Source organism: Equus asinus, chromosome 9 (genome assembly GCF_041296235.1).
Source record: "Equus asinus isolate D_3611 breed Donkey chromosome 9, EquAss-T2T_v2, whole genome shotgun sequence".
Classification (NCBI taxonomy): domain Eukaryota; kingdom Metazoa; phylum Chordata; class Mammalia; order Perissodactyla; family Equidae; genus Equus; species Equus asinus.
Window position 1 is genome coordinate 7501132 of NC_091798.1, and position 22833 is coordinate 7523964.

A 22833-nucleotide genomic window follows, 5' to 3' on the forward strand; every position below is an offset into this window, starting at 1 on the left:
TCCCACTACTGGGTATCTATCCAAAGAGCTTGAAATCAGCAATTCCATAAGTCCCATGCACCCCAACGTTCATTGCAGCATTATTTACAATAGCCAAGACATGGAAGCAACCTAAGGGTCCATCAACAGATGACTAGATAAAGAAGATGTGGTGTATACACACACACACACACACACACACACACACACAATGGAATACCACTCAGCCATAAAAAAGAACAAAATTGTCCCATTGGCAACAACATGGATGGACCTTGAGGGAATTATGTTAAGTGAAATAAGCCAGATAGAGAAGGACAACCTCTGTATGACTCCACTCATATGAGGAATTTAAAAATGTAGACAAAGAGAACAGATTAGTGGCTACCAGGGGAAAGGTGGGGTGGGAGGGTGGGCACAAAGGGTGAAGGGGTGCACCTACAACACAACTGACAGACAATAATGTACAACTGAAATTTCATAAGATTGTAATCTATTATTAACTCAATAAAAAATAAAATGTTTTAAAAAAAGTATTTCCCTAAAAGAAAAAAAAAAATCTGGAAACAAATAAGAATGAAAATACACCATACCAACTCATATGGGAGGTAGCAAAAGTGGTCCAAAGAAGGAAATTAAGAGCAAGGCAAGCCCACCTTAACAAAGAAGAAAAAAATCTCAAATAAGCAATCTTAAACTACACCTAATAGAATTAGAAAAAGAATGACAAAGCCCAATGTCAGCAGAAGGAGCAAAATAATAAAAATTAGAGCAGAAATAAATGAAATTCAAGTGAAAAAAACAGTTGAAAGGATCAATGGAACTAAGAGCTGGTTCTTTGAGAAGATAAAACTGGCAAACCATTAGCCAGACTCACCAAGAAAAAAGAGAGAAGACTCACATAAATAAAATTAGAAATGAAAGTGGAGATATTACAACAGATACCATAGAAATACAAAGGATTATAAGAGAATAATAAGAAAGGCCAACAAACTGGACAATCTAGAAAAAATGGGTAAATTCTTAGACTCATATAACCTCCCAAAATTGAATCAAGAAGAAATGGAGAATCTGAATAGACCAATCACAAGTAAAGAGATTGAAACGGTAAAAAACCTCCCAAAAAATAAAAGTCCAGAGGCCAGCCATGTGGCCAAGTGGGTAAATTCATGCATTCTACTTCAGCAGCCCAGGCTTTCGCTGGTATGGATCCTGCGTGGGGACATGGCACCACTCATCAGGCCATGCTGAGGCAGCATCCCACATAGCACAACCAGAAGGACCTACAACTACAATACACAACTATGTACCGGGGGACTTTAGGGAGAAAAAGAAAAGAAAAAAGACTGGCAACAGATGTTAGCCCAGGTGCCAATCTTTAAGAAATAAATAAAATTAAATAAAACAAATAAAAGTCCAGGACCAGATGGCTTCCCTGGAGAATTCTACCAAACGTTCAAAGAAGATTTAATACCTATCCTTCTCAAACTATTACAAAAAGCAGAAGACGGAACACTTCTTAACACATTTTACAAGGCCAACATCACCTTGATACCAAAGCCAGACAAGGACAACACAAAGAAAGAAAATTATAGGCCAATATCACTGAGGAAAATAGATGCAAAAATCCTCAACAAAATACCGGCAAACCAAATACAGCAATACATTCAAAGGATCATACACCAAGATCAAGTGGGAGTTATGCCAGGGATGCAGTGATGGTTCAACAGCCACAAATCAATCAATGTGATACACCATATTAACAAAATGAGAAATAAAAACCACATGATAATCTCAATGGACGCAGAGAAAGCATTTGACAAGATCTAACATCCGTTTATGATAAAAACTCTCAATAAAATGGGCATAGAAGGAAAGAACCTGAACATAATAACGGCCATATATGACAAACCCACAGCCAACATCAAACTCAATGGAGATAAACTGAAAGCCATCCCTCTGAGAACAGGAACAAAACAAGGGTGCCCACCCTCACCACTCCTATTCAGCGTTGTACTGGAGGTTTTGGCCAGAACAATTAGGCAAGGAAAAGAAACGAAAGGAATTCAAATGGGCAATGAAGAAGTGAAACTCTCGCTGTTTGTAGAAGACATGCTTTTATATATAGAAAACCCTAAAGAATCCATTAGAAAACTATTAGAAATAATCAACAACTACAACAAAGTTGCAGGATACAAAATCAACTTAAAAAATCAGTGGCATTTCTATACTCTAATAATGAACTAATAGAAAGAGAACTCAACAACACAGTACTATTTACAATCGCAACAAAAAGAATAAAATATCTAGGAATAAATTTAACCAAGGAGGTGAAAGACCTATACAAGGAAAACTGTAAGATATTACTGAAAGAAATCGATGACAACATAAAGAAATGGAAAGATTTTCCATGCACATGGATGGGAAAATAAATATAGTTAAACTGTCTATACTACCTAAAGTAATCTACAGATTCAACGCAATCCCAATGACATTCTTCACAGAAATAGAACAAAGAATTCTAAACTTCCTATGGGGCAACAAAAGATCCCAAACAACTAAAGCCGCCCTGAGAAAAATGAACAAATCTGGAGGCATCACACTCCCTGACTTCAAAATATACGACAAGGGGCCAGCCCAGTGGCATAGTGGTTAAGTTCATGCCACGGTCCACTTCATTGGTCAGGGGTTCTCAGGTTTGGCTCCCGGGAGCAGACCTACCACTGTTCATCAAGCCATGCTGTGGCAGCATCCCACATAAAGGAGCAGAAGACTGGCACAGATGTTAGCTCAGTGACAATCTTCCTCAAGCAAAAAGAGGAAGACTGGCACAGGTGTTAGCTCAAGGCCAATTTTTTTTCCTGACCAAAAGAAGAAAAACACCACACTACAAAGCTACAGTAATCAAAACAGCATGGTACTGGTACTAAAACAGACACACAGATCAATGGAAAAGAACTGAAAGCCCAGAAATAAAACCACACATCTATGGACAGCTAATCTTTGACAAAGGAGCTAAGAACAAATAATGGAGAAGGGAAAAGTCTTCAATAAATGATGTTGGGACAACTGGACAGCAACATACAGAAGAATGAGAATAGACCATTATCTTTTGCCATACACTAAAATTAACTCAAAATAGATCAGACTTGAAGGGAAGACCTGAAACCATAAAACTTCTAGAAGAAAACATAGGCAGTACTTTTTGACATGGGTCTTAGAAGGATCTTTTTGAATATCATATCTACTCAGAAAAGGGAAACAAAAGAAAAAGTAAACAAGTGGGACTTCATCAGACTAAAGAGCTTCTGCAAGGCAAAGGAAACCAGGATCAAAATGAAAAGACAACCCACTAGCTGGGAGAAAATATCTGCAAATCATATATCTGACAAGTGGATAATCCCCAAAATATATAAAGAACTCACAAAACTCAACAACAACAGCAACAAAAACAACCCAATCAACAAATGGGCAGAGGATATGAAGAGACATTTTTCCAAAGAAGATCCACAGATGGCCAACAGGCACATGAAAACATGTTCAACATCACTCATCATCAGGGAAATGCAAATCAAAACTACACTAATATATCACCTTATACCCGTTAGAATGGCTATAATCACCAAGACAAAAAAATAACAAATGTTGGAGAGGATGTGGAGAAAAGGCAACCCTCATACACTGCTGGCGGGAATGCCAACTGCTGCAGCCACTATGGAAAACAGTATGGAGATTTCTCAAAAAATTAAAAATAGAAATACCATAAACCCATCTATCCTACTACTGGGTATTTATCCAAAAAACTTGAAATCAACAATTCAAAGAGACTTACACACCCCTACGTTCATCGTAGCATTATTCACAGTAGTCAAAATGTGGAAGCAACCCAAGCACCCAGTGACTAGTAACGGATAAAGATAGACAGACAGATAGATAGATAGATAGACACATAGACACACACACACACACACACTGGAATACTACTCAGCCATAAAAAAAGACAAAATTGTCCCATTCACAACAACATGGATGGACCTTGAGGGTATTATGTTAAGAAAATAAGTCAGGGCTGGCCCGGTGGCGCAGCAGTTAAACAAGCACGTTCCGCTTCTCAGCGGCCTGGGGTTCGCCGGTTCAGATGCCGGGCACAGACATGGCACCGCTTGGCAAGCCATGCTGTGGCAGGCATCCCACATATAAAGTGGAGGAAGATGCGCACGAATGTTAGCTCAGGGCCAATCTTCCTCAGCAAAAATAGGAGGACTGGCAGCAGATGTTAGTCCAGGGCTAACCTTCCTCAAAAGAAAAAAAAAGAATCCCTCTTGAATCTCAAAGAGCTATTTGTACACCCATGTTCATACCAGCATTATTAACAACAGCCAAAAGGTGTCCACTAACTGATAAATGGATAAAGAAAATGTGGTATATACATACAACAGAATATCTTTAAAAAGGAAGAAAACTCTGACACATGCTACAACATGAGTGAACTTTGAGGACATTATACTAAGTAAAATATGCCAGTCACAAAAAGATAAATATTGTATGATTCCACTTACATGAGATATCTAGAGCAGGCAAATTCAGAGACAGAAAACAGAATGGTGATTGCCAGGGGCCGGGAGGTGGGGGAAGCAGGAAGTTAATGGGTACAGAATTTCAGTTTTCCAAGATGGAAAGAGTTCTGGAGAATGGTTGCACAAAAATGTCAATAGAGGTTTCCCCTGTTCTCCGAAAGTTTGTTTTACGCCACGTTGCTTTTATGAAAGACCTACATCAGTACTTGTTTTCACTAACCAAGAAATCTAAAGATTTTTCACTTTTACAAGAAAAGGCGAAACTTGAAAATAGCATTTGGCATCTGTTTTGCAGAGAGCTGCTATAGATAGGCTAAGCAGTCAAGCATACTATCACATTTCATGCCTCCCACATCGGCCACAGCAGACCAGAAATCTTGATGTTCAACATCGAGGCAGGCTGACCTGCTAGTCCTGATGCATTCAGGCGAGGATGAGATGTTAACACAGGACCCTCTTCCTCACTCCTACATGCCAGTCTCCTGGACCTCCCACCACCCCAACCTCCGATGACTCAGCCTAACACACCATCGTCACCATCAGCACCTCTCAGACTTCCAGTGTGCTCCCTATCCTCCCAATTCCACTAAGTGAAACTGTACCATACATATAGTGGTCCCCCCATACACCATTTCACCTTCCGCAGTTTCAGTTATCCTTGGTCAACTTGAAATATTGAGTGGAAAATTCCAGAAATAGACAATTCATAAGTTTAAATTACATGCCACTCAGAACAGTATGATGAAATCTCCCGCCATCCCTCTCTGTCCTGCCTGGGACGTGAATCATCCTTTGGTCCAGCTTATCCACGATGTATGTGCTACTCACGCGTTAGTCACTTCGTAGCCCTCTCAACGTCATGGTAACACAGTGCTTGTGTTCAAGTAACCCTTATTTTACTTAATAATGGCCCCAAAGCACAAGAGCAGTAACACTGGCAATTTGGATATACCAAAGAGAAGCCAGCAAGTGCTTCAAGTAAAAAGGTGAAAGTTCTTGACTTAATAAGGAAAGAAAAAAACTCCTACACTGGGGTGACTAAGATTTACGGTAACTTTTATTACAGGATATTGTTGTAATTGTTCTATTTTATTATTAGTTATTGTTATTAATCTCTTAGAGTGCCTAATTTATAAATTAAACTCTATCACAGATATGTACATATAGGAAAAAACATAGCACATATAAGGTGCTGGACTATCCTTGGTTTCAAGGTCTTAGAACGTATCCCTCCGCAGATAAGGGGGAGACTACTATACATTATTTCTACTTTATATAGGCTGTCTATTTATCATATCACTCCTGCTTTTACTATGTTAGTGTTATTTTAGGTTTTATGTGTTATTTGGTATGATTTGGTAGGTTATTCTTTGGGTCCAAGACCACAAAAAACGTTCCCACATAAATTAAATGGTAATTGCTTCTTTGCTTTACACCATTTCAGCTTAAAAAAGGTTTCACAGGAATGTTCTACTTTCAGATAGCCGGAGAAATCTGTTACTTAACACTACTGAAATGCACACTTAAAAATGGTTAGGATGGTAAATTTTATGTTATGTCTATTTTATCACAATTAAAATTAAAAACTATGGGGCCAGCCTGGTGGCGTAGTGGTTAAGTTCGTGCACTCTGCTGCGGTGGCCCAGGTTCTCAGGTTTGGATCTCAGACATGGAACTAGCACTGCTCAACAAGCCATGCTGTGGTGGCAGACTGACATGAATGTTAGCTGAGCCACAATCTTCCTCGAGCAAAAAAAAGAGGAAGACTGGCAACAGAAGTTAGCCCAGGGCCAATCTTCCTCACACAAAAAAATAAAATAAAATAATAAATAAGTAAAAACTAGGGGCCAGCCTTGAGGGGTAGTGGTTAAGTTCAGCACCCTCCACTTTGGTGGTCCAGGTTCGCAGGTTCAGATCCCAGGCACAGATCTACACCACTCATCAGCCATGCTGTGGCAGCGACCCACATATAAAAAAACTGAAGATGAGGCCAGCCCAGTGGCACAGCAGTTAAGTTTGCACATTCCGCTTCCACGGCCCAAGGTTCACCGGTTCAGATCCTGGGTGCAGACCTACGCACTGCTTGGCAAGCCATGCTGTGACAGGCATCCCACATATAAAGTGGAGGAAGATGGGCACAGATGTTAGCTCAGGGCCAGTCTTCCTCAGCAAAAAAAGAGGAGGATTGGTGGCAGAGGTTAGCTCAGGGCTAATCTTCCTCAAAAAGATTTTTAAAATAAAAAAATTGCCTTTTTTTTAATTTTTAAAAAGCTGAATAAAGAATCCCCACTGAAACAGGCACAGTCCTATATCGCTGGTTGGGAGTGTAAATATATATACTCTTTTAATGGGGAATTTGGCAATATCTTTCAAAATTATAAATGTATTTAATGTTGACCCACAATTCCAGTTCTAGAGATTTATCCTACAGATGTATTTGCATACATTCAAAATTGCTTATGTGTATGGATGTTCACTTTCAGCAAAAGAGGTATTTGAATTGAAAATGTCCATACATTCATACAATAGAATACTACACAGGTATAAAAAAGAATGAGAAAACTGTTTTAAAATGGAAAGATTTCGACAACATATTACATGAAAAGCAAGATTAAGTGTGCACAATATGCTACCTTTGTCATAAAAAAAGGTGGGAGGGGCCACAGGAATTGAAGGTGTAAGGGTCCTTCACTACTTACCTTTCTATATATCATGTACCTATTCAAAAATTCAATTTGAAAAAACAAGGTCCATTAGCTCAGCTTAAAAGTAAAAAGTGGTTAATCACTATCTATTTTGTACACTTAGGCTTTCTCCTTTAATTAAAACTATTCATATCTTGTTGGGTGGGTGTGGTAACCAGCCCCAGAGATGGCCCCCAGTGATCCCCACCTCACGCTGTTCATGCCCTTGTGTATTCCCCTCCCGCATTGTATGCCCTTGGATCTTCCTGCTTGGTTTCTCCTTCTCTCTTGAATCACTCATTCAGGGGGAAGACAGCTACATAGTGTGAGCAACCCTATGGAAAGGCTCATGTGGCAACGAATGAGGCCTCCTACACACAGCCAGCAGCCGTGAGTGAGCCATCCTGAACAGGGATCTTACAGCCTTCAGATGACTAGAGCCCCAGCTGACATCTTGCTTGCAATATCACGAGAGACTCTGAGCCAGAACCACCCAGCTAAGCCACTCCCTGACTCTAACCCTATGTGAGATAAATGTTTATTGTTTTAGGCTGCTTTGAGGATAATTTGTTAGGCAGAACAGATAACTAATACAGCCGGAAACATTCCTTCCACAACTCTTAAGAATTTGTTTTCAAAAAGGGTATTAAAAACCTATAAAAATTATCATCAGCAAAGTGCTGGATAGTAAATCAACAGGACTGTAGCAGACATAATTTCTTCAAATTTTTACAAGTCTGTAAAGTTGGTTTATTAAATATACAAAAACACAATAAGCTTTAAATCGATAAAAGAAATCTGTAAAACACAGATCTGGCTGTATAAAAATTGAAACTCTGGGTGGAAAACTGCAGAAAATCATTAACTAAAATGAAAAACAGATTGAGAAGAAATATTTATATCCAGTAAGATAAAAGTGTAACAGCTATAAAACACTAAAATCCAAAAAGATAAAATCCAAAAGGATAAAAACACAAAGGTCATAGGAAAAATACAAACAGCAAACAAATAGAAATCATTTTCAACAATAAAGTTGTATTAATTAAATCAGTCTTGTCGTAGTATTATGCACCCATTTAATTAAGAAAAAACTTAGAACAGCAATGCTATCAAAGTTGGCTTTGCTATCAAAGTGAGGCAAATGCTAGACTCACACGCTATTTAGAACTGTGAAAATGGTACAATCCTTTTGGAAAGCCATACAGAAGAAGGTATGTCAAGAGAGAGAAAAAATTTAACCTACTGCCCTGATATTTCCACTATTAGCAGTTTATCCTTAGGAAAATTCCACAGACATTACTATGAAATTAATAAGACCAATCAAGACTTTACTTACAACTCTAATATCTACTCCACCAAAGAACTAACTTCAGTGGCTTAACTACCTGCACTGTAATACTTCTGCACCAAAGCTCTACTACGTTAAAAAAGCACTTTAAGTGTATTACCTCTCAACAACTGCTCTGTAATTCTTTACAGATCACAGCATGGTGTAAGTGCTGTTTCTTGACACACTAATTAAAAAAACACATTCAATACATTGTCAATCGAACCTGCAAAGTTAAAGAAATGCCTGTGGATGTAAAATTCCAATGACAGCATGGCATTCATGTCTGTTATTTTTTACTGGATTCAGATATAACTTGCATATTCCCTGCTTTCACCAGGGATCTCCAACAGCTCCAATTACAGCATCAAGAGAAATCAGAGATGACAAGGGGAATATACGCTCATAATTTACAAAGGAGGACTACCTTCAGACTCTTCCTGGTATATAAGGGGATATCATATAACCAGTAATTATTTTTAATTTAATCTTATGTAGAAATATAATTGTTCACCCTCCAAAGTGGATTTTATCCTTCCAGTAATCTTTAACAGAGTATTATGGTATTTTATATAAGGTCGTTGGAGATATAAAAAGAACTTCAGAAGCCTTAATAAAGTAATTTTACCTAATAACAGCAACAGAACTAAAATCTCTTCCAATTTATAAAGGGAAACTGCAAGCATGTATGATTTTATTAGTTCTCTAATAAATTATCTGAAGGTGGAAGCAATATTTAAAAATTATGGTTTGTATATAGCCATTATAAAAAATGTAGATTGTCTAAAATATGTAAAAAACTCAACAATAAAAACAAACAATCCAATCAGAAAATGAGCAAAAAACATGAATACATTTCACCAAAGAGGAGGTACAGATGGCAAATAAGCACATGAAAAGATGTTCAACATCATTAGCTATCAGGGAAATGCAAATTAAAACCATAATGAGATATCATTATATAACTATCAAAATGGCTAAATAAAAATAGTGGCACCACCCAATGATGGCAGGGATGCAAAGAAACTAGATCACTCGTACAGTACTGGTAAGAATGTAAATAGTTCAGTCACTCTGGAAATCAGCTTGGCAGTTTCTTATAAAAGTAAATATGCCATTACCATATGATTCAGCAATTGTACTCTTGGGCATTTGTCCCAGCGATTTGAAAACGTATGTTCATACAAAACCTGTACACAAATGTTCACAGCACTTTTACTTCTAACAAGCAAAAGCTAGAATAAGCCCAGATATCTTTCAACAGGTGAATGGTTAAACAAACTGTGGTGTATACATACCATGGAATACTACTTAGTAATAAAAAGGAATAAAATACTGATATATTCAATAACTTAGATAAATCTCCAGGGAATTATACTAAGTGAAAAAAAGTCCAACCCCAAAAGGCTACATACTGTATGATTCCATTTACAGACATTTTTGAAATGACAAAATTTTAAAAACAAAGGACAGATTAGTGGTTGGCAAAGGTTGGAGGAGGAGCTGCCAGGAAGGAGATGGGTGTGGTATAAAAGGGCCACAGGAGAGACCTGGTGGTGTTGAAACTGTTCAGTATCTTGACTGTGGTGGTACATGTAGAAACCTACACAGGTGATAAAAAGGTAGGGAACTTAATATACACACACAAACAAGTACAAGTAAAACTGGGGATGCCTGGAAAATGTCCTTATAGAAACACAGAATTTTCTTTAAAAAAACAAATACAAAAAACAACAACTGGGGACACCTGAATAAGCTTGATGGATTATATCAACGTCAACATCCTGGCTGTGGTATTAGATGTGTTTGCAAAACGTTATCACTGCAAAATCAGACAAACTGCATAAGGATCTCTCTGCATTATTTCTTACAACTGCATGTCAATCTATATTTATCTCAATAAAAATTTCGGTAATGAATAAAAGAAGAGCCAGCCCCGTGGCTGAGAGGTTAAGTTCACACACTCCACTTCAGAGGCCCAGGGTTTTGCCGGTTTGGATCCTAAGCATGGACCTAGCACTGCTGATCAAGCTATGCTGAGGCAGCATCCCACATAGCAGAGCCAGAAGGACCTACAACTAGAATATACAAGTATGTACTGGGGAGCTTCGGGGAGAAGAAGAGAGGGGAAAAAAAAAGAACAGAGGGGCCGGCCCCATGGCCAAGTGGTTAAGTTCGCGCACTCTGCTTCGGGGCCCAGGGTTTTGCGAGTTCAAATCCTGGGCACAGACATGGCACTGCTCATCAGGCCACACTGAGGAGGCATCCCACATGCCACAACTAGAAGGACTCACAACTAAAAATGCACAACTATGTACTGGGGGGCTTTGGGGAGAAAAAGGAAAAATAAAATCTTTAAAAAGAAAAAAAAGAACAGAGATCTATCTACATGCTCATATGAAAACATGCCCTTAAATATTAACCAAGGTATTCAATAGTACATATATCAGGCCACCTGTGTTACCAAAAGATTAAAAAAAGGAAATTCGAATGGAATATTAGAATATTGTAATCGATTATTAAGAAAATTTCAATAGAATATTAAGAGTGAGGGGCTGGCCCTGTGGCTGAGTGGCTAAGTTCGCGCGCTCCGCTGCAGGCGGCCCAGTGTTTCGTTGGTTCGAATCCTGGGCGAGGACATGGTACTGCTCATCAAACCATGCTGAGGCAGCGTCCCACATGCCAACAACTAGAAGGACTCACAACGAAGAATATACAACTATGCACCAGGGGGCTTTGGGGAGAAAAAGGAAAAAAATAAAATCTTTAAAAAAAAAAAGAATATTAAGAGTGAAAATGCGGGACTATATGAAGAAGACAGAAGTCAAGAGATTTTTACGTTCCATTTTTAAATGACTTTTTTTTCTTACCGTGAATATTTATTACTTTTCTATCTATAAAGAGTCACTGCAATTTCTTCAAAAGGCTACATTTGAGATCATTAAAAAAGTTTCAGAAACAACTATTCAATAAAAATCAAACCCACCACAAGAAAAGAGGTGTGGTCTCCTTTCAATAGGCTCCTCTGAAAATCAAGGGGTGGAAATGAAACATTTATAGCCATGACAAAGGACAACCAGCAAAAAAGCAACAATGTAATAAAGTTATACCACTTGACAGTTGGGATACAGAAAGATACTGATTCTACTGCACAAGTTAAATTCTCCCGATCACCAAACAAAAAAATGGATCAAATTCTCCTGATTATTAAACAAAAATAGAAATAGTTAACGTCCTTATCTTACCAATTAAGCAAAAAGAGTTTGGAAGAACAGAGAAAAAAGCAAAAATGCAAACATCCTTCTCAAAATTCACAACTCTTTCAAAGGTGCGTCTGGCTCTTGGCATACTATAATAACAGGTATCGCTTACTGAGCACCTACTTCAGAACTAGCACTGTGCTGGCTGCTTCTTATAAACTATCTGGTTGCATCCTATCAAACAACCCTGCAAGGAAGATATTAGCCCCAATTTAGAGATGAGGAACTGGGCCTCAGAAATTAAAGAGACTTCTCCAAATAAACAGCACAGTACATACACAAGAAATCTGTCCAACTTAAAACCATTATGATTTAACATCCTTAATTAAGAGATCGAGAGTGAGGGGCCAGCCCTGTGGCGTAGTGGTTAAGTTTGGTGCACTCTACTCCAGCAGCCCAAGTTTAGTTCCCAGGTGCAGACATACACCACTCATCAGTGGCCATGATGTCGCAGCAACTCATATATAAAATAGAGGAAGACTGGCACAAATGTTAGCTCAGGACTAATCTTCCTCAGCAAAAAAAAAACAGAGAGAGAGAGAGAGTGAGAGACTGAAAGTGAGAATGGAGAGAAAAAAGAAAGCTTGAGATATTAGGGAGCTCAAATTTGAAGGCCTGAGAAATTGAGTACATGAGGAGATGAAATCAAAAAAAACCTCTTAAGTTTTGAAATTTGATACATTGAGGTTGAAAGCTCATTCATCACCTCCCTACTAAAAATGTACTCCTCTCCCCAACTTGTATCTTTGTAACAGCACCATTCATTCTTTCACTCAAATAAAAATATAAGCGTCTACTACAAAGAAAGTACCACGCTACACACTGTTAAGATGCAAAGATGAATCAGACCAGGGAGATAAAGGCATGAGCCAGGAGTATGGAGCAAGGCACCACTAACAGTTCTGTTTGGCTGAACCCAGGGTGCCCTAGGTATAGCATGAGATTTGAAAGGTCAGGAAGGGGTCCTATCAAAGAGGACACTGAATTTGGGCTTTATTTGTCAGGCAAATGGGGAGAGGATGGAGGCACGGAAGGTAAAGCTTTAACCATAGACCTAGCAGTTCTCATTTTGGAGGTCAGAGGTAATTTTGTGTAAGACAGACTGGAGAAAAAAACTTTATGAAGACCAGTGATAAACATCTCCTAGTAAAATAGGAATGAAGAAATGAAAAAGACTGGAGAAATTTGTATAATTTAGAAATAGGATAAAATTCAACTCTACAGGATGGCATATAAGGCCCAACTTTATCCTTTATTTCCTGACAACCCCATTCCTCCCAGATTCCTATCAAAGAATTTCTTGCCACTTGCATATGCTATTCCTTCTTATTTACTGGCATGTCTCTGCTCAAATTATATATAAGCCCTCTGTGAAGTTCTTCTTGATCAGTCCAAGCACGCCTTCTTCCATGCTCCCATAGCACTACATCTGTACCAGACCACTTAGTATTCTACACGGTCATTGTTTACACTTGTCTCCCCCACACAGTAAAGTCCCTTAAAAACATAGACTATGTCTTTCCTTTTTTAATACTAGCAATGTCTGACACAGAGGAGGCACTCAGATATGTTTTGCTCATATAAATGAGTAAGTGACTCCAAGGTTTCCAGCCTTGAGATGAACATGCCATCATTAACATAGAAGAAAACTCATGTTTGGCAATAAAAGAGACAGGTTCCAAAGTGAATATGAGAGGCCGGCCTGTGGCTGAGTGGTTTAAGTTCGTGTGCTCCACTTCGGCGGCCCAGGGTTTCACCAGTTCGGATCCAGGGAGCGGACCTAGTACCACTCATCAGGCCATGCTAAGGCAGCATCCCACATAGCAGAGGCAGAAGGCCCTACAACTAGAATATACAACTATGTACTGGGGGGCTTCGGGGAGGAGAAGAAAAAAAAAAACTGGCAACAGATGTTAGCTCAGCTGCCAATCTTTTTTTTAAAAAAGTGAATATGGGGGCTGGCCCCATGGCCGAGTGGTTAAGTTCACACGTTCTGCTGCAGGCGGCCCACTGTTCCGTTGGTTCAAATCCTGGGCGCGGACATGGCACTGCTCATCAAACCACGCTGAGGCAGTGTCTCATATGCCACAACTAGAAGGACTCACAACGAAGAATATACAACTATGTACTGGGGGGCCTTGGGGAGAAAAAGGAAAAAAATAAAATCTTAAAAAAAAAGTGAATACGATGCAGATAGAAGAGAAGCTTGGTTGGTGATTAAATTTCTTAGTCTGAAGCTCAGAACTCAGGTCAAGACAGTTTTCACACAGCAGAGTAGCACTAAAGTGAGTCAATGAAAGTGGTAAGGCTATAGAGAATGAAGGAATGAGGAAAAGAGCAAGCTGGGAAAAAAGGACTGTTTAAAAGAGTGGTGATCAGGGGCTGGCCTCGTGGCGGAACGGTTAAGTTTGCGCGCTCCGCTTCGGCAGCCCAGGGTTTCTCTGGTTTGGATCCTGAGCGCAGAGCAGACATGGCACTGCTTGTCGAGCCATGCTGAGGCGGCATCCCACATGCCACAACTAGAAGGACTCACAACTAAAAACATACAACTATGTACCAGGGGGCTTTGGGGAGAAAAAAGAAATCTTAAAGAAAAAAAAAAAAGAGTGATGATCAAAATGCTGCAAATCTAGTAGGATAAGTATGGAGGTGTCATTTGTGACTTACGAAAGAATAGTTTCTGCGCAATGGTGAATACAGAAGCCAATCCACAGAACTTTAAGGAGCGACAAACAGAGTAGACAACTCTTTCAAGAAATTCACCAGTAAAGGGAAAAGATAACTGGAGGGGTTACAGGATAGAGGAAGATTCCTTTAGGATAGGAAGATGTCATCCTGTTTTCAGGCAGAAAAAGTGATGCAGTGGAGAGGTAGAGAATAAAGACCCCAGAGGGAAAGAAGAAAGAGTAATGAATAAAACAAGGTCTTCCAGCAAGGAGGGAATTGGATAGATTTAGGTTCTGCTGAACCTAAAAGGTGTGGAGATAGGATCAATTTTCTTCTCAAAGAGGAAAAGAGAGAGTAGAGAATTGCTAGGATGATGAGGAGAGAACCCCTAAAGAATCATTCCTGTCTCAAGCACCAACATAACAAGTCTTGGACATCATCTGCACTCATCTCTCGCCTTCATCCCTCAAATCCAGGCAACTCCAAAAGGGCTGTCAATTTCTCTCCTCCGAAATCTTTTGGATTTACCCCCATTCTTTCTACTAGTGACTCTGCTCAAGTCTAAGTTTTAATTACTACTGCAACAGACTCCTACTTCCTAACATCGCCTCTACTCTCCCTCAACCAAACTTTTCCAAACACAGATTTCCTATCACTTCTCAGGTAAAATTCCTCGCTGGTTCCCAATTCCTATCACATCAATACCAAATGCCAGTCTGGATTTCTAGGCCCTATTACCTGACTACACCCATCCTACCCAACCAATCCCCCACAAGCACCTTCTGAAAATACTATGTTCAATTAATTCTCCACATCCAAAGTAGTCTTCTAAACCTAACCAAACCAAACCCAACTCAGCCAAGGCCAATTCAAGTCCTACTTCTTCCTTGAAGCCTTGACGGTTTCATTCATCTCTCCACTCAACTCCTTAACCAGTTAAACATCCACAGCACAGAACTTAATACAAGGGGGTTGTTTGTGAGTATTTTCTGAATCCTCAAGATTGTACAGGGGTAGGGGACATATACTGTTATAATGCCAAAACACCTATTTTTAAATGTAAAAAGTAGTCTCTATTCAAACATCCATCCCACAGACAATATAGTGCCTAGCTCCAGCTAATGAAGCACTAACTAGTATTACAATTACAAGGTAAAACTGCAAACAAATCTGGCAAAAAGATACTGTTTTTTATTATTATTGCTTTTTCTCCCCAAATCCCCCCAGTTGTGGGTCCTTCTAGTCGTGACACGTAGGATGCCGCCTCAGCATGGCCTGATGAGTGGCGCCATGTCCGCGCCCAAGATACAAAGCGGCAAAACCCTGGGCCGCCAAAGCGGAGTGCGTGAAGTTAACCACTCGGCCATGGGGCTGTCCCCCCGTGTTTCTTTAAGTCAATGTAAATAATAAAGAAGTACCACTCTAATTACCGGCAAGAAAAAGATGATCTAGCTCAACCAGTAAACAAGTGACAATGGACAAGAATAACAGGAACAGGACAGGAGCTTCAAAGTGTGATATGATGAACAGCAAAGGATTAAGAAATGTTAGTGAATGACATAATGGAGAGAGGACAGATAAAACAAGATTGGCAAAATATCAGTAATTCTTGAAGCTAGGTAAGGAGTACATGGGGATTTCTACTATTCTCTCCTCTTTGGTATATGCTTGAAATTTTCTATAAGTGACATTTTTAAAGAGAACCTTACTAAAACTAATTAAGACCTTAAACATTTTTACAAAAATTTATCCACCTTTTGACATGATGAGAAAGTGAAGCAAAATAAAGTACGTCATCTCCCTATTGCACAATTTTAGCATGCAAAATTTTTAAAAATCTATTTGATTCTTGCCTTATTGTAACAAATAGTTGCCATCACAACCAAAATTTTGATAAAGGTTTAAAAAACTTATTTTCATAATGCTTAATTTTACCTTTCAATATAAAATCCTAAATAAGCCTTTTGCTCCCTATTTACTTATGAAATTTTAGTCCACATTTTAAGTGGATTCATTTTTAGTGGTCATCTTCTTCTGATAAAGAGGATCACCAGTATAATATGTACATCAGACCATCCTGCAGCTGGCTACATCCTAAGAACTTTGTGGATCCCCAAATTCACGAATACTGTATAAATTCTCCATAAAATATCTAAGTTAGGAAGAGTAGAAAACAAACAACTGCTGCAAATCAGCCTAGTAAGAAACCAGGAGTTACTTCAGGCCCAGGCAAGAGTGTCAGAGACCTTCAGAAGTTACTGAAGAAAATCAAGAGTACTCAGATAATTCTATGATTTCAAGGGTTTCAGAAATGTCTCCAAAAATCTCAAGTGCCTTGACAGTTGACCTACGTCTTCTATGACATCTCTTTTTACAACAAAGCTATGAAGACCCAACGAGACCATACATACCAAAGCACTTACTAAACTGTATGTTATGGCCTCACAGTTAAACTTGGAGCTCTGGGAACCAACCTTCCTTCAAGATTTCATCAAGCACATACCATGTACAAAGCACTATCTACGTACACTGTCAGGAATTAGAAAGTACCAACAGAATTAAATATAAAAGCACGAGGTCAGGATTACTAACTATAATGACAATCACTTCACATCACTGTGTGCAGAGAAAACAACTGAAGAACACAAGGGTGAACTGAAGAGGCTGCTCATTCACGACAGGAGGCAAATAGTCTGCTTATACAGCTAGATACACCAACAACAGACAATATGATCTTGAATTATGTGTCTAGGGAGTTCACAACCCTAATAACTACTGTGACTCTCGCCAAGAGAATCTTATTCTATCGCGATTTGACAGACAGAATAAGACAAACAGCATTTGCCAAGGATTTTCTAAAATTTCCAGCCCTGGGCATAGGATCTAATAGAGAGTAAGTGCTCTATACCTGCTGCATCAGTGAATCAACTGTCAATAGTCTGAATATGTCAATAGTGTGTGGCTATATAGAATTATGTTTAATTACACCTTTCCCGAGCTATATTGTTCAGCTAAATTTGCATTCTGAGATTGACTTCACTTTTTTAAAATCCTCAGTCAAAAAATATCAAAGGTGAAAATCAAAGCAATAGATTTTAACCACAACCTTGAACCAAAGGCCTAAAAGGATATATCAAAGACACTTGCTTCTTCGAGCCCATAAAGTCTTTGAGCAATTTAGATTTTCTACCTGAAAAAAAAATTTCTATGTTTATACAAGTTTGCTAACTCCCATTTTAGATGCATAACATACTGTCTATAGGCTCCAATATTTTCAACTGTTTTTAACAGAACCAATACTCCATTGACATCCGTTGATGAGAACTAGACAGGTTTATATTTCCATTTGCATGCTTCTAGAGAAACATTTATCACCACCATCAGATCTAGGTTTATATGTAAATAAAAGGCAAAACCATATATATGTAAAATGAATTTCAATTTGAACCCAAGAAAAAAAGATTTGTCTCAGCTGCTAATAGATGCCCAACACAGCGTATCCACCCCAAAAAATATCTAGGACAATACAGACTCAAGATAAGCACCAAAACAAATTTTTTAAATCTGCAACTGCCAGGCTAAGAAACCAAGGCGTACTAAAGGATATTTAAGATATGAATCAACAGAAACAAAAGCGACACACCCACATTCTCACTCTGTAACTTTGAAGACTACCAGGACTAAATGGTAAAGCGAATGTTTAATGCACTCAAAATGATCACCACATACATAAAATTTTTTCTGATTAAATCTTTACATAGTATTTCAGAGGCACTTGTTGAGGGGAAAAATCCTCTTTAGCGACATTACAGGAGACCATGATAATGTGTCTGGGCGGAAACAATATCAGAATCAAATATTTAAAGCTGAAAGGAACCTTTTAACAATCAAGTTGTTTCAGATTTTGAAGGTGATGAAACTGAGGCTAAGAGAAGTCAACTAACTAGAGGCAGTCAATTCTGCCTAAGATCAAATAAAGAACTTCATCATTTACCACCCTCTAACAATGGCACACAGCACTCCTGAATAACAACTCACACTTTTTTCCATTTCCATACGCATACCACACAAACACGTCAAAATTAAAAACTAGAAAAAGTTCAAGAGCCTTCTCTGATGATGGCAGTTATCTAAAGCATAAGATGCGGTACGTTCACAACAGGCAGTTCAGAAAAATCAGCCTAATTTAAATTTTGACTGACGTCCCAAGAAGCCCTCCTCATCCTAGCTACTTTCAATTTGTGCCCAAAATGCACTTCAACCTGCAGCAAGTCACCCCATCAACTAAAAACATAAGCCAGGACTTAACGCGGAAACAGGACTCTAGGTAATTAACTGGCTTGCTGGTATCGTGAGAGAATCAAAGTGCACTTAAAAAAAAAGCTAAACAAATGTATAGCTCTATCTTGAAAAATTAGATCTGAACTCAATCAAATGTCCTTCAAAGTTTAACTCTTAGCCAGTCCTTAATGGAGAGTTAATTGGGAAAACCTGAAAAGAATCAAACTCATACAAGAAAGATAAATTTAAAAATCAAAGTAAATTTCTCCAAAGGCTTATCAATAGGAATAGGCTTTCAACTGTGAACTGATAAGCAACCAAAAACCAATTAGTTAAAAGTTTTGCTTTAAGTTGCCTGTATATATACATTTATGTATATATTTAAGTTGTACCAAAAACTGCTTACAAATGGCAATTCCTGTGAAGTAGATGATGAAGTTCCAGGTAATTCTAGCATGTTTCCTAATGTACTGGTACTGGAGTCTGGATCATCCTGAAAAGATAAATTTATTGAGTTTAATTGCTCTTCTACGGTAACGTTTGTATCTCCTAGTGAAAAGGGGGCTGGGAGAAGGGCTGCTTTTTCATTGCTGCCGTCCACTTCATTTCTTTGCTTATTTTTCTGTGTTTCAGTTTGAGGAGCTAATGGCAAGAATGGCGGTTTGACTGCACCGTGTCTACTCTCTGGTGTGCTGTCTTGTTCATTTCCCATGGCCACGTCTACACCATTCTCTGATTTAGGCTCATAATTGCAGGTGGCATTGGTCTGAGTTTCCTCAAAGATCTCCTCTATACTCTCATCCTCTGTGACTGGCTGTTCTGGGTCCATTTCAGAATCTACATCTGCATCGTCCACACAAGTAAAATTTTCAAAGTGCAGAAAGCCATTCTTGATAGTCTTTGTTACTTTTACCTGGAGTTCAGGGGAGTTATTACAAGAGGGTTCCTGTTTCATAGCAAGTGCTGTTGGACCACCAGGACTCAAGGAAGTGCAAACAATTGGCGACTGAGCTCTTGAATCACTTTTTTCAGGGTCTTGAAAGGATTCTGATCCATCAGTAGACCCATTTAAATACTCTACATTGATCATGGAGGCCAAATCCTGTAGTCTCCGCAGTGGAATGTAACAAGATGGAGAATCTTGTCCATAAGCATTTTGGGATGTTTCACTGGCAGTCGATAACTGCATAGTACACCCATTAAGTGGCTCAGAAAAATTGGATTGACCATTACCGAAAGGGCTGTCCTTGTCTTCAGGGGCATCTAAATTCACTGGGTTGGAAAAGGGCAGCAAACAATTTCTTCTAGGTAGTTCACAGGTCTGATCCATCCTGGGCCAGCATCAACCTGGAATCCAGAAACACAGCGATTAATTTGAGTTAACAGGCCATTTGACTCTTATCTTCAAAATGGCAGCCACTTCTCAAGGCCTAGTGGCCTCGATGCCTTTCTGCTGCACTTCCATGGGTGGAAAAAGTTCCCCAGCTGACGATGGAAAAATGGCTTCGGTGAGCCTCCGCAAACTCCGTCTTCCCGGAGCTGGGCAGATCTTGCCACATGGAAACAGCCCGTCCTTTTTTCCTGCACTGCAGACTGGTGGACAGTTGGGCTGAACTAAAATTAAAATCTCTTTGGCAGCAGAAATTCCCAAATCTCAAACAGGAATCGTCCTCCCCCTCCCCCGCTGGGGATCCAGTGGCCGGATCTCCCCAAGGGCGGGAGGTCCAGGGTCCGAGGGGGGCTCCCGGACGCTGCACAAAAAGGTTACCCCCCTCCTTCCTGGCTCGCTCGGGCGCAGCGGTCACAATAGCGCTGCACTCTGCGCCCAGCCGGCGCTGGAGCCTTTGCAGCGGCCGTGCGCAGGCCGCAGGCGAGGAGGCCGAAGTGGCTGCACCCCGAAGCTCGCCTTCCTGACTGCAGACCTGCTCGGTCCACGGCTGCGGGGCCCAGAGGCCAGGACGCGGCAGGGGGAGAAACGGAGGCAGCCGGCGAGGCCGAGTCAGGGCAGCTGCTACAGCTTGACAAACATGGCTGCTGCCGACGCCGCCGCCGCCTGCCCGGGCCGCGCTCCTTCCCGCAGCCGCGGCACCTCCTGACTGAGCCGATCTCACTCATCAATATTCAGCAGCAAGCAAAGTTTGCTGCGGGAGGGCAGCCGGCCCCGCGCCCCCAGCCGGCTACCTGAGGGGAGGCGGAGGCCGAGGTGCGCGCGGGAGGCCGGCGGGGCACGGGCCGCGCCGGGAGGAAGTTCGCGGCGGCCCGGCCGGCTAGGCCTGAGCCCGGCTGGGAGTGATGGAGGGGGAGGGGGCCCGCGGCTGCAACGCCGCCGGCCACCAACCCCGCGCCGCGCCCGGCCCTCCCCCGCGCCCCTCACCTCACGGCCACCACCATCTTCCCCGCCCGGTCGCCTCCTCCCTCCTCCTCGCGCCTGCCCGCCGCCCACCCCAGCGCACTAGTTACCGTGCCCCGCGCCCCCTCCCGGGCCGGCTGGGGGGAGGGGGTGACCCTCATTACACTGGGGCGCGAGCGGAGCGGTGGGGAGAGAGCGGAGCCGCTCGCCGCACCCCCCTCCCCCCGCGTCTCTCTTCAGGGGAGAAGGCAGCAAGCGCGACCTGCCCCGGCCTATTCCGCCGCCGCCTCCTCCTCACACCCCCACCGCGCGCGCCCCCGCGGCGGCGCGTGCGACCGAGCGCTTCGCGCCGGCCCGCGTGCGGCTGGGGCCCAGAGTGCGCGCGCACCCCTTCCCCCACGGCGCGCGCGCTCCCTCGCCTCACTCTTCGGGGTTCAGGGCGGGTGAAGTCGGGCTCGCGAGCGCGCCGCCCAATCAGCGGCGCCGGCGCTGCCGCCCCCTCCCCTCCCCCTGCGCGCCCGACCGCTGCCCGGGCCTACGGGCCGCCCGGCTGCCCGGGCGGGGCCTGAGGCGGGCTCCCCAGGGGCCTCGCGCGCCTCCCCGGAGTGTCCGGGCCTGCGGGCGTCGTGGGTGGCACTCCGATCCCCTCGCCTACCTCGGGGCGCTGCGCCGGCCCCGGGCTGCACACGGTTCCAGCACCCTACCCGTCTCGAGCCCCAACCCCGGCGGCACCTGGCCCGGCTGAGGCCTGTCCGACCGCCCCGCCAGCCCCGCTCGGGCCCGCGTCAGTCCCGGCCTCCATCTTAGGTTACAGCCCAGGCTCCTCATCCACTGGGCACCTGCCCTCAGCCCGCTCGGCTCGGCCCGAGGCGAAGGCAGTCCCCCTCCTACCGCGGGGCTCACCTGGGGGCTTGGGCTGGGGTCTTCGAGGCCTCAGGCCCCGAGCAGGCACGGCCGCAGGTGAACCCCCTGCCCGGCCGCACCCCAAACCCACACCACCACCACCACAGACCAAGCTGAGCAGGAAACAAAATGGAGGCAGCAGCTCGGGTCTGCCTCGCCGAGCCAAGCCTGTGCAGCCCAGGGCTCCCTCCTGCCGCAGGCCCGACGCCCGCGAGGCAGGGGGCTGGCTCGTCCCGGGCCCCGCGGGCAGCCGCCCTAGAGCAGCGCAGGCAGGCCGGGGACTCGGCCCTGCGGTCCCCACGGCCCCTCACCCACCACCCTTTCCCTTCCCCCTCCCCCCATCCCTCTCCCTCCCCCTGCCCGGCCGTGCGGGGTGAGCGGCTCCAGGGAGCCGGGTCGGGTCGGGTTACCCGCGCGGGCACGGCCGGCCCGGCCGTGGCCTGGGCGGGGGATAAGGCCCGCGACCCCCGCGCTGAGCCCACCCCCCGCACCCGAGCCGGGCAGCCGCCTGACAGCGCGCCCGCACCTCGGCCTGCCGCCGGCGGCCCCCGCCCAGGGAGGCCGAGTCCCCAGCCCGGGCACCGCCGGGACGAAGCTCCCTCCCCACCCCCGGGCCCAGGGGTCCTCGCAGCCTCGGGCGGGGCGAGGGGAGCGCTGGGGGAGGGGTCCACTAATCCCTGCACCGCCTCCAGCGCCTAGGCTGGGTCTGGGCCTGGCACGGCGACTCGGGCCGCGGGCGCGGGCGGGCTTCGGGAGGTGCGTGCGCGCGGGGCAGGGGACGGACAGGGGGCCCGGAGGGGCCGCG

The 22833-nt window shown here is 43.0% G+C and overlaps 1 protein-coding gene across 7 annotated transcripts in view; it reads right to left on the reverse strand.

The window, feature by feature from the left end:
• NSD1 (nuclear receptor binding SET domain protein 1) overlaps window positions 1-22377 on the reverse strand; it is a 163097-nt gene extending 140720 nt beyond the window's left edge. Inside the window, exons 1-3 of one of the 7 annotated variants that reach the window (XM_044777611.2) lie at window positions 22029-22377; window positions 20009-20122; window positions 19182-19268 (exon numbers count right to left, since the gene is read on the reverse strand). In XM_044777611.2, coding sequence (XP_044633546.2) covers window positions 19182-19268; window positions 20009-20038 — 117 coding nt within the window. In that variant the 5' untranslated portion in view covers window positions 20039-20122; window positions 22029-22377. Of the gene's footprint in view, window positions 1-19181; window positions 20123-20956; window positions 20979-21149; window positions 21205-21235; window positions 21567-22028 lie in introns of those variants that run through there. The other 6 variants (XM_014834782.3, XM_070517030.1, XM_044777612.2 and 3 more) reach the window with 6 other exon arrangements.
• Window positions 22378-22833: the final 456 nt, after the last annotated feature.